The sequence below is a fragment of the Diuraphis noxia genome, unplaced genomic scaffold (assembly GCF_037042655.1).
Source record: "Diuraphis noxia isolate RWA-SAM2 unplaced genomic scaffold, SU_Dnox_SAM2 contig0002, whole genome shotgun sequence".
NCBI lineage: Eukaryota > Metazoa > Arthropoda > Insecta > Hemiptera > Aphididae > Diuraphis > Diuraphis noxia.
In genome coordinates this window covers 35,474,264-35,487,155 of record NW_028301712.1, presented here as the reverse complement: position 1 = coordinate 35,487,155, position 12,892 = coordinate 35,474,264, and the positions used below count along the sequence as shown (strand labels likewise).

The window sequence follows — 12,892 nt, the reverse complement described above, 5'->3', positions numbered from 1 at the left end:
TTATCCTAGACTGACTAATCATCTCCGTTCAGAATCGTTTTTCGTATACAAAGATACCTATCATTGTATTCAAATTTAACTTACCCTAGTCAGAGGTCCACCCCACCTCCTAATATACAGCAGAGCGACATCCACTTACCAGCTTTTTTATTTTGCTGTGACTAAAAAGCGAATCATTGTAAATACTTGAAATTTTCACAAAATGTTGATATTAGCGTTATCTCTTTACGATCAAATTTTCAAAATATTTTGACTTTTTAAAGCTTTTTATAGACAATTGAAATTTTTGATTTTTCGGTTTTTTTTTGAAATGCTATAAAAAAATATTTGGCTGCCCCAAAAATATTCAATACAAGGTTTATTATAAGTTGTATTTATCGTAGTAAAAAAAAAATTAAAAATCGTTAGTCTCAATTTTTGTTTGTAAGCATTTAAAAAGTTCAAATGTTTACGGAATATGTCAAAATCGCAAAGATTTTCATGGAATTATAAAGTTGAAAATTTATAAAACAGTTATGATTTATACTTACGTTTAAAAAAACTAATACAAGATTCTCCATAACTTTTTCTTCAAATAACTGTAAAAAAAAAAACTCTTGAGTCTTGAGGCAATACAGAAAACATTTTATGAGCGTACAAAAAATATATTATAATTTAACATATCCTAGACTGACATATAATTTCCGTTTAGAATGGTTTTTCACATACAATGATACCTGTCATTGCATTCAAATTTAACACATCCATTGTAGTGCCCTACTCTTCATCTCTAATATACAGTATACACCAGAGCGATACCCACTTGTCCATTTTGTTTTGTTTTTTTACAAATATCAATGTTTTTCGTTGGGTTCAAAAACACAAAAATGTAATACAAGGTTTCTAAGTTGTAATAATAGTTAAAAATATAAATACGATTTTTTTCTTTATAAGCTTTTAAAGTTTAAAATTTTTAAATAATGTGTTAATAGTTATCAACAATTTGGGCCTTCTTCCTTGGATCGTCAACACGGTGAATTTAAACAACGTGATAGTTTTAGAAAATATTATAATTTATGTATTATAAATAGACAAATACCACTTCAAAGTTAAGTAACACGTTCCATTCATTACACGATTACACCAAATCTAAAATTATAGATATTATAAAAAAGTCCCGAGGTAAACTGATAAGGATTTTATTTGGAAGGGAGTGGTAGGGGTTAATCGTAAAATTCAAGTTATGATACTAATTTATTATGAAAAAAATACTAATTAATCTTCATTAAGCATAAATGTATAATGGTATAAAAAGGGTAGGAAAGTTAGCACTGGTTTGCTAAACAGTATCTATAGGTGGGTGACTATAGGCGTCTTATTGAGTCACTGTAATGCCGGGGTTTTGATCGACTGGTGATCTTTAAAGGAGTATTTGGTGATCATATTATTAATTAGGTGATATCCATTGATCATGTGCGCAATCATAAAAATTATAATGTAAATTCACTTTAAAGTATTAAATAAAATATAGTATTTATTATAGCGAAGAAAAACACATTTTACCTATTGAAAATTATAAAACACCTATGTCCTATATACTATTTATTTTTATAATACATTATATTATTATGTATTACGTAATAATAATATTATAATAAACAATTGAAAACATCATGTGTCCATAATTACGTATGGAGATATTTAAATGGTTTAAAACATTAAAAAGTTTCAAAATATTTTGAATAATTTTACTTTGTATGGAAAATGATGTTATATACATATTTGGTGAAATCACCATATTATTATTAAGATCTTTTTTTTTTTTTGCTTTTGATTTAAAACAAAATCATTAGATTAATTATTTGGGTAAAAATACCCAATTTTCCTTCATTTTACATTCTGAGAGCGGAGTGAGAAATATATTGATTTTACCATGATGATGTATGTTATTTTTTTGTGTGTGTCTGTCATTACGTTTTGGGACAGTATAAATATGCTTCGATTTTCGACTTCAGGACCTTGTTAGATCAGAAATAAATCTAGTTGGCACTTGGTACTTTGAGAGGGGTCATTTTTTCAAATATAACAAATCTACATATTTTCTAAATAATCGAGATAAACAAACTAAAAATTAAGGGAAAAACGGGAAATTTTACACACAATCAGTTTTCGACAAAATCGATTTTGGTTTTTGATGTAATTTCAAAAAAAAATGACCATGAAATTTTCACTGAATGTTTGTATAAGTATATTCTATCCACCAGGCAATTTTCAAAAATTTCGACTTAAGTTGAACTATTTATAGGCATATGCAAATATGCAATTTTCGAACATTATTAGTTTTTTTAATTAATATGTATTTGATAAAAATGTATTTGTTGGGTAGAAAAGCTTGAAAATTTAATACAAGGCTCCTAACATATTCTTACAATAGCAATTGAAAAATAAAATAAATTCATAGTCACAATTTTTTTTTATGCGTAAAAATCACAAAAATTCACAAATTATTTTAAGCTAAAAATTCATAAAAAATTGTATTTTTAAATCTAAGATTTAAAAATGTAATACAAGATTCCTTACAAGATTGAAAATCTTCATCACAAATAAAAAATCCACCGGAAATTCAAATTAAATTTTTATAAGCATTTGAAATTTAAATTTTTACAACATTTAAATTTCACTAGATTTCTCATTTAGCAATGATTTTCTTATTTTGGTGTAACTCTAAAACAAATGACCGCAGATACTTGAAATTTATTTATAATTGAAAATATGCAATTTTCGAACATTATTAGTTTTTTAAATTAATATGTATTTGATAAAAATGTATTTGTTGGGTAGAAAAGCTTAAAAATTTAATACAAGGCTCCTAACATATTGTTACAATAGCAGTTAAAAAAAAAATTCAGACACACATTTTTTTTATAAGTATTCAAATTTTGAAAAAATACGTAAAAATTTAAAAAATTACGAAAATGTTCAAATCATCTTAGATGGAAATTTAAAAAATATTTTATTTTTGAATCTAAGATTTGAACATTTAATTCAAGATTCCTTATAGTTTGTCTTCCTTTATCAAAAAAAAAAAAAAAAAAAGTCTTCTGGAAGGTTAGATATTTTAATAATTATTAATAATAATTAGTAATAATCTATAATATATCCTTGACAGATAAACCGTCTCCGCTCAGAATCGTTTTTCGTATACAATGATATAATATCATTGGAATCAAATTTAATTCCATCCACTAGTCAGTAACCAACTTGTAATAACCTACTGTACAGCAGAGCTATGGCCACTTTCCCGCTATTTTGGTTTTGTTTTTCCCGAATCTTATAAAAACTACCCCTTAATGTTACCAACTAGATTCAATATTCTACATAAGTCTAGAATAGTCAATAGATACCAAAGTTGAAAATCGCATTATTATTTCAACAAGGTACCTATGTACCTACTTATCGCATAAAGATACTCAAAAAACATGGAAAAACCACACAAGTAGGTACTTGTAAAATCAATAAAATAAAAAAGAATTAGGTAATATTTTATGGTCTGTTAGAAACTTAGAACCACGCAGTGGCGTATTTACGGGGGTCCAGGGTTCAACTCCAAAGAGAACTTAAAAAAAAAATGTACTTAATGTTAAATCAATATTTTATTAAGGGTTTTCTGATAATTGAACGATATAGACAGTTGAGTACTACGTTTCAAAATAAGATGAAACAAATAAGCATTTTTATACAAATTTTAAAAATGTTAACCCCGTCACCCAAAAACAAAACAAAAAAGCGGGTAAGTCGTGTATGTCGCTCTGCTGTACAGTAGGTTATAAGTGGGTTACTGTAATGGATGGAATTAAATTTGAATCCAATAATATTATATCATTGTATACAAAAAACGATTCTGAGCGAAGACGGTTTATCTGTCTAGGATATATTATAGATTATTAAAAATTTTCAAATCTTAGATTTAAAAAGAAAAATTTTTATGAATTTCTAGTTTGAAATAATTTGCGAATTTTCGTGATTTTTACATATGTTGTCAAAATTCAAACTTTGAATGCTTGTAAAAAAAAAATTGTGAGTACGCATTTCTTTTATTTTTCAATTTTTATTGTAAAAATATATTATGAGCCTTGTATTAAATTTTCAAATCTTAGATATAAAAGGAATATTTTTTATGAATTCCTAGCATAAAATAATTTACGAATTTTCGTGATTTTTACATAATATGTTGTAAAAATTCAAACTTTGAATGCTTATAAAAAAAAATTTTGACTGTGTATTTCTTTTATTTTTCAACTTCTATTGTAAAACTATGTTAGGAGCCTTGTATTAAATTTTCAAATCTTAGAATTAAAAAGAAAAACTTTTATGAATTTCTATCTAAGATAATTTGAACATTGCCGTAATTTTTACGTATTTAGTCAAAATTTGAACTTTAAATGCTTATAAAAAAAAATCGCGCCTACGAATTTTTAATATTTTTTAACTTCTATTGTTACAATGTGTTAGAAGCCTTGTATTAAATTTTCAAGCTTTTCTACCGAACAAATAAATTTTTATCGATATTTATAGAAAAAAAAACTAAAAAAGTTGAAAAATTGAAATGTCAGTAAACAGCTCAAAACAAATCTAAATATTTTGAAAATTTTATCAAATATATAAAACGCCTATATAAACATTCAGTCAAAATTTCAAGTATCTGCGGTAATTTGTTTTAGAGTTACACCAAAATAAGGAAATCGCTAAAAGTGAAAATCCAATGTTGTAAAAATTTAAATTTCAAATGCTCATAAAAATTGAATTTGAATTTCCGGTGGAATTTTTATTTGTGATAAAGATTGAAAAACTTGTAAGGAATCTTGTATTAAATTTTTAAATCTTAGATTTAAAAAGAAAATTTTTTATGAATTTCTAGCTTAAAATAATTTGTGAATTTTCGTGATTTTTAAGTATTTTGTCAAAATTCAAACTTTGAATGCTTATAAAAAAATATTGTGACTATGTATTTCTTTTATTTTTCAACTTCTATTGTAACAATATGTTAAGAGCCTTGTATTAAATTTTCAAGCTTTTCTGCCTAACAAATCAATTTTTATCGATATTAATTTTAAAAAAACTAAGAATGATCGAAAATTTGAAATGCCTATGAATAGTTCAACTTAAGTCGAAATTTTTTGAAAATTGCATGGTGGATAGAATATACTTATATAAACATTCGGTGAAAATTTCATGTATCTATGGTCATTCGTTTTAAAGTTACATCAAACACCAAAATCGATTTTGTCGAAAAATGAGTGTGCGTAAAATTTCCCGTTTTTCCCTTAATTTTTAGTTTGATTTTCTCAATTATTTAGAAAAGTATTAAGAATTTTTTACTTTTGACTGGAGTCAAAAATCGAAGCATTTTTACTGCCCCAAAACGTGATGACAGACTCAAAAAAAAAAAAAAAAAAAAAAACACACATCATGTCACACAATCAATACATTCATCGCTCCGCTCAGAATCTAAAAGAATTGAAAATACCCCACTGGAACAATGCATACTTAATATATATGTATGCACTGTATGCAGTACCTATAGCAGTAGGTATGCTTTATGCAAAAATTCTCAAAAACTCAATAGGTCTGAGGTCATGTTAAAAAATATTTAAATATCTAAAATTATAATAGGAATTATACTAATATAAGTATGCACGTTTTATATGTCTCCATGGACTAAGATATATTAATATCATATAGGTACTATATCTATTAGTCCGTGCATGTCATCAATATGCAAACATCCTGAAGTGCTTCCAATGACAATTTAACCGTGCTGATTTCTTTCGGAATGTATTTCTAAATCTTATCTGTTATTTATAATTTTCACGAATCATTAATCATAAAATACGGCCACACGCCCCACAGGTCACAGACTTCTACAACAAAATGAAATGTACTACCGGACACCGTTAGTTAGTAGTTACCTACCTACTGGCTACTACTTACATAGACATATAGTTTAATGTTCCGGAAGCATAGGACTATAGAAGTCTGTAGAAATGTGTGAAAATAAAATTAATATTTATTACCGATCTTTAATCGTGGTCTGGACAATTGGAAAAAAACTAAAAACGTAATATTCTAGTCCACAACGACAAAATGAGTAATGACATAATTAGTATTAAGTATAAATATTGTCTAGGTGAGTAAAATACGTCACTGCCTTGCGCGTCCCACCCGACATGACGTAATTGCGCGCGCGCCACCGACCCCAATATGGCATTATCAACATTTATCAGTGCACGGACGACAACGTCAGGCGCGACGAGTGACGACATCGCGATTTTCGTGAGTGATGAGTTTTGGTCGTTGGACGATATTCGTCTAATTCGTGACGAATATTCACGTGAATCATAATATTGAATAACATTACGTCCTCGTACAAAATGATGAACCGAAGAGATCTGTGTTATTGAATAGCAATCCTAGCCGTAGCTGACGACCGCTCGGCACGTCGGCACCCGCTGATAACGCGATAATAATAACAAAAATAATAACAATATTATCATCATCCAGTTTCGCGTGTTCGACGTCCTCCGCCGTCACTCATCAAGTCACAAATCAGTAAATCAGTAAATCACAATAAGGAACATAGTCGCCGCCGCCGCTGAGATTTTAAGTCTCGTTCGGTGCGTGCGGCGGGTGACCAGCGCAGGTCGCGGAAAAACGCAGCGGAGACCGTCCAGTGACGTTCCAACGAACGCGCCCACCAACTGCACACGAATCCCGAGGACGCGGCGGCGCACGCACAAAAAATGCGTCGCCGTTAAGACGCCGTGGCCCCCGCAACGCACGCACGCCGGCGATGTCATAGCGGTGAGTAACACAGCTGCGACTTGCAAGCAATTCGGCGGCGACGACGACGACGACGGTGATGAATGTTTTTTTTTTTTTTTTATACAACATTTTAATGATAATAACGTATTTACAATAGGTACAGTCGCTCGAATAACGACAACGATGTTATTGTGTAAAGTTTTAGTTATGCGCGTCGGACGGTCTAGTGCTGGTGCCGTCGCCTCCTTCGTAAATCGTCGGTTGTCGAGCAGTTGTAGGCAGTTGTAGTCCCATTAATAATATTATAATAACATTTCGTCTTCGTCGCCGTTTCGCTTTTTTAATAATATTCATTGGTTTTTTTATTTTATTTCCCCTACTCTCGTCGTTTGCTAGCCGCCAATTGAGTGATGCGCTCGCTCGCGTGACTTGCGACCATTATCTCTAGACTCGACCCGCGCGTCTGTCTTTTAACCTCTAGATTACGTCCAGACTTTGATAGGGCCGATAGTCGTCGTTGGACGGCTGGTGGTGCGCACAATGTGCAACCGACGCCTAGCCACCGTTCGCTGTCTGTCCGCTGACAGTGCTCCTTGAATTTCGTCGAACAATGCAGGTACCTAAGTGCAACGACACTATGGCGTCAGAGTCGGCTGATAATGGCCTGTGTGACAAGTCCATATCACTCCGCAAGCACCGCAAAAATATATTTAATAAATCAGGTGAATCTGTCTTACCTACGTGTTACTTGTTCCATATCGACTTGTGCATCTGTGGTTTACCCATCTTGTGTGATTGTCCATTTCATATTAATGTTTGAATGTTCCAATTCAATTTTTCAGCATGATTATTGATGGATGTCATAGGTAAAAAGATTAACCGTTTAACTGTTTAAAATTCACTTGGACAATACAGACAAAACTCTGAATACTAATAATTCCATTTAGAATACCATTGATTTAGATATTGCTTTTAATTCAACATAGTGATATAATATTCGGTTTTTCAAAATTGTAATTGTGATACTAATAATATTTTTACATCTAATTTCATGTGTATAAGTAATAGTTGTGAGTAAATAATATTATGTGCATATTGAATTGCTTTCTACCTTCTTTTCTTCAAATTCATAAATTTTTTCTCCTATTTTGTACATTAAAAGTTCTTAATGCATGGATATTAGTGATGTATCGATAATAAATATAATGACATAATCATCCATTACCTAAAGGTAGTTGGTTTTCTTAAACATTCATGCGTATTACACATTTCTGAGTATTCTAATGATGTTATTTATTTTCTGCTTGTATTCTTATATTATGTCTAATCAGTAAATAATGTTGCTATAATAGTGGTCTAAATTATGTGTAGCATTGAGGATGGTAGCTGCAGAAATGACAAGTAATCAAGATAAAGATGTCTCTCAAGTGCAATACATTGATATCAGTCCTGATTTTCTAACAACTGGACGAACTGGCAGAAGGAATGCATTACCAGATATACTAGGTGAACATAAACTGACGTCCACGGCTGACTTACCCGACCGATTACAAGCACTGACAACAAATGGTAAAATAATTCTTATTTGATTATATTAAATATGACGAAATAATGTAACAAATGTTTTCATCAGTAACCACAAATTGTGTTTTAGATTTTATACTGGATTATTTTGAAGGTTTTTGGTGTTATTAAACACTTAAAAAATTTTCATGTTTTTGTGATGGGAGATTGTACAACAATTATGTGTCTTAGCCCCCTGATGTTTTTGTTTATGAATTGAGTTATTCAATAATGCAATTATCTTTTCAAGCATATTCATTTGAACATCACCACTTACCAGATTTCTTAATATTATCTATATTTTTTTAACAAATATAGATTTCAACAAATGCACAGATTAGATTAGGTGTATATTGGATATATTAATAACATATCATTCAAACAAAATTGAGATAATTTAATTCAATTAATAAATTAAATGTACCTATATAATCATTACAAATATATAATAAGTATACTTAAAATGTAATTTTGTGATTCTAAATTCTAATACATGTACTTGAGTATGACGTCATTGAAACTGATAAAGAGATGTACTAATATAAAATAAAGAGTTGTTGTGTGATATAATAATAATATTTCAATAACTCTATCACAATTTATAACTACTATTTAAATACATACAATAAAATGTTTGTGATCTAAAACTATGCTCAGTATTACCATTTTATTGACAAATCAATACCGGATTAAAAAAAAAAAAAAATTGAAAAAGTTCATTTACTAGGTTGATCAGAGTATTAATTATTTGAATTATTGATTAGTGGTACTGTTTCTAACAAGCAGTACATTTACTATAGATTTTTTTTTATAATATTTAACCATTATTTATTTTTCTAACACAGAGGGAGCTGGGACGACAAGTAATATGCAACCTTCAACAACTAGTAGCGATTCAGACATGACTAAAACACAAAATGCAACATGTTGAATGACAGAACAAAAATGAAAAAATATTATCTACTGCTACTGTATGTTCTGAAGGTAAAATGAAACAAAGTAAACTCATCTGGATTGGCTAAATGTTAAAGCCTCAAATATTTTTGAGTTGAACAGATACCTAATAGTTTTAATGTACTTCTAGTCTTTTAACAATCAGACCAAAGCATAAAAGTACTTTTATTTGAATTTTTTGAATTTATATATTTAGTTCCATAATTTTATTTATTTGAATCGAAAGGTTTTGTTCCTCTATTAAATTGACTGTATGTAACTTTTTTCTTTTTGTGAAAAACAATTGTAGTAAGTATTTAATTCCTTAGTTATAAAAAATTATTTTTTGTGCTAAACTATGTCCTAAACCTAAATTATTTGATTACGTTTTAATATATTATTTTAGAATTATGAATTTAGAAAAATAATAATAATCAACTTAACTGCTTTTAATCAATTTTAATAAGAGTAAACATTTTAGTTGCTAAACATATATATTCTAGAGAACTTAAAATTAAACAGTTTATTACATGTTTACTGTTACTTTTAAGGAAAATTCAAAGCTTTATTAATACAAAAATTGTAAATTAAAATGCTTATAAAACATAATTAATGACTAATATGACTATAAAAAAAAAATGTATAGGTAATAGCAGACAATAAAACATTTAGTGAAATGTAAAAAAAAAAATAGAAATAGAAGTTTAGTGTTGATAATATAATTACACACGGTCAGGTTGTGATATTTAAAATATTTTTCCTACTCAATATTTTTCTCATTTGGCTATATTTGATTTTTCTTTATTTTTATAAATTAAATTTATAAATATCACCATTTTTTTTTTCTCAAATTTATTTATATTATACTAAAAACTATTTAATCTTATAAAAATTAGTGATGACTAAACCCGGGGTAATATAATTTATGAAGTCTTAAGTAATTTAAATTACTTTACTTCTTGTGAATAAATATAAACGAGATTATTTTTATGTTCATAAATTACTAAATTTAAAAATTTAATTTAGAGCATGTGTGAAGTATTACTAAATAATATATTTTAGAAGAATGACTGAACATAATTTTAAAACAGTTAATAGAAGATATCTCTCAAAAAATACTTACTTTAAAAATTTAGTGTCATTAGTTCCTGATTTGTGTTAATTTTTACATTAAAATATTGAAATATTGTAAAATATATTTATATTTGTTGGCAGTAAAGTACTCTGAAATTTTTTATTTTCAAGTAAATATTTTTAGTTAGTATTTCTTTTGAAATAACAGTTTCCTACCAAATTTTGCCCAAAACATACGTGTCTTACAATATATTTTTTATACGGAAATAAATACTATACATCTTAACAATTAATACTAACTATGATAAATTTATTACAATATTAATAAATAGGCATAGTAATCAATTTGTCAAACATTCCAGTAAAATCAATTAAATAAGAAACATGATTCTTGTGAATTGTATAAAATAAACACTGTACTGCAATATTACTTAATGAAATTAAAACTCATGCTGTATGTATTAGTTCATTTTTAAATTGCAGGTTAACAACTAATCTAAATTACCTTTTAATTGTACTTAACAATATTCTGTAATATTAAAAATAAGAAAACATTATTTCCAGTAATGTTGAAAAATATATCATGAAACACACTTAAATATATTTTTTTTGTTCCTATCAACTTTTTAAATTTTTTTTTTCTCAAGTAACTATTTTAATTTTTATCTGGAGTAATCTAAGCTTGTATAATATTTTTCTGATAAATATGATTAAGGTGATGTTGAAAAGAGAGAAGTTGTGAAGTGTATCTACTTTGAAAATAATTTATGTAAAAAAAAATAATATTTGTGTATCAATAATAGGATCAATAAACAAAAGTATTGATATAATAATATAAAGACATGGTTTGTCGTTAGTTAGTTTATATTATGACCAAAGTGTCAGCATTGTTAGAACATTTTTTACTGGATACCTTAAAATTTTGACAATTGTCAAAATTAATTGTCAAAAAACTTAAAACCAAAATACATTTTTTAAAGTATTTTTTTTTTTTACAAAAACTATATGAAATATTATTATTTTTTACTTAATAGACGAATCTCGACTATTCGTAAAGATGTTTATTTTTTCCGAACTCCTAATTACTATTATTTTCATTTTAAATGTTAGTAAAAAATCCAATTTTCTCTAGTCTGAGATACTTTATTACAATATTTAACTTAACTATTTCCTTATGAGCTAGTCAAACCATTTGTTGTGTGTAAGCTGTCACTAGTGTCACAATGTGCATTGGACATGGATCCAACTTTCAATTGTTGACAAAATTAGTTTAAATATAAGTTTTACAATTAACCTAATTATTTATTATTTTTCCTAAATTAAAATTTGCCTTTATTGAGTTAACATTAAAAATTAAAATAAGCCGTTTATCTTACTAGACTATATTGTTTTTAGAATAAATATCTATATGATATTTTATTTTATACATTGTACATCCACTTTTATTTATTGAGTATTTTATAATTGCAAATTCACTTTATAAAATTGGGTTTAACTAACTATTTAACACACAAAAGCACTTAACAAACTTCATGTAGTTTGTGTATTTAGTATAGTGCAATATTGAGTTTTGTTAATATTTATTCTACCTACTGTATATCTAAGTCAATTTTTGTATGAAATTGTGATTTTAGGTAGAGATGGTTTTAATATATTTGTACATGAAAAACAAAATTAATTAAATAAAATGTAAAGATATTGATTAATGATTACCAATGTGTTATTTTATTAATGATTGATTCTTTGCATCTGTCACACGAGTAACAATTCCTTTCATTTATTACTTATTAAAGGTTAAATTCTCCTAGTCCGTGGATAAATAACTAAAAATTTAATGTAACTTTCTAATGATAAATATCATTCAGTGTCATCAGCAAATTTAAAAAAAAATGTTAAGTCTTGGTTACCAAAAATTCAGAAAAGTAATAACAAAAGCCTAGAAAAGGAACCTGTATAGATAATTCTGTTTTATTTTGATATATCATTAAAATGTATAAATTAAATGGCCCATGCAAATATACTATCTATATACCATGTTAGAAGTAATATATTTAATAATGTATATTATAGATTATTGTATAATATATCAGTTAAAGTTTTGAGTTGAAACAATATTGTGGCCTCACATTTATATCTACCTATGTTTAAAATGATTACATATTTTACATTTTAAAGTTTATTGATTTTACATATCTAGATCAATATTGTAAATAATATGAGTTATTTGAAAATGAAAGTAATAATTGTTATTATTGGTTAATCAAACTTTTTAATTTTTATAACAACATATATATGTCTAAAAATTATTGTACCTATCTACTGTTTTGAGGTTTTCCATGAAATTGTATTAATATTTATTTTAATTTAAAACAAATACTGTAAAGAAGGTTTGGGCGTTCATTGTGGGACGTTAGTTGTCATACTAAGTAGATCATCTCGAAATCTAAAATTTTAGTTGTCTATAAATATGAAATAGCCTAAAATTGAAAAAAAATGTCAAATATTATCATTGTCTATACAC

General features: G+C 27.3%; 1 protein-coding gene across 1 annotated transcript; it reads left to right on the top strand.

The window, feature by feature from the left end:
* The first annotated feature begins 6,259 nt into the window (after positions 1 to 6,259).
* LOC107165635 (uncharacterized) lies at positions 6,260 to 12,083 on the top strand. Its single transcript, XM_089220187.1, has 4 exons — positions 6,260 to 6,840; positions 7,304 to 7,523; positions 8,173 to 8,370; positions 9,210 to 12,083. Exons 2-4 carry the CDS (start codon positions 7,412 to 7,414, stop codon positions 9,293 to 9,295), a joined length of 396 nt encoding a protein of 131 aa, XP_089076313.1. The 5' UTR covers positions 6,260 to 6,840; positions 7,304 to 7,411; the 3' UTR covers positions 9,296 to 12,083.
* The last annotated feature ends 809 nt before the right edge of the window (positions 12,084 to 12,892 follow it).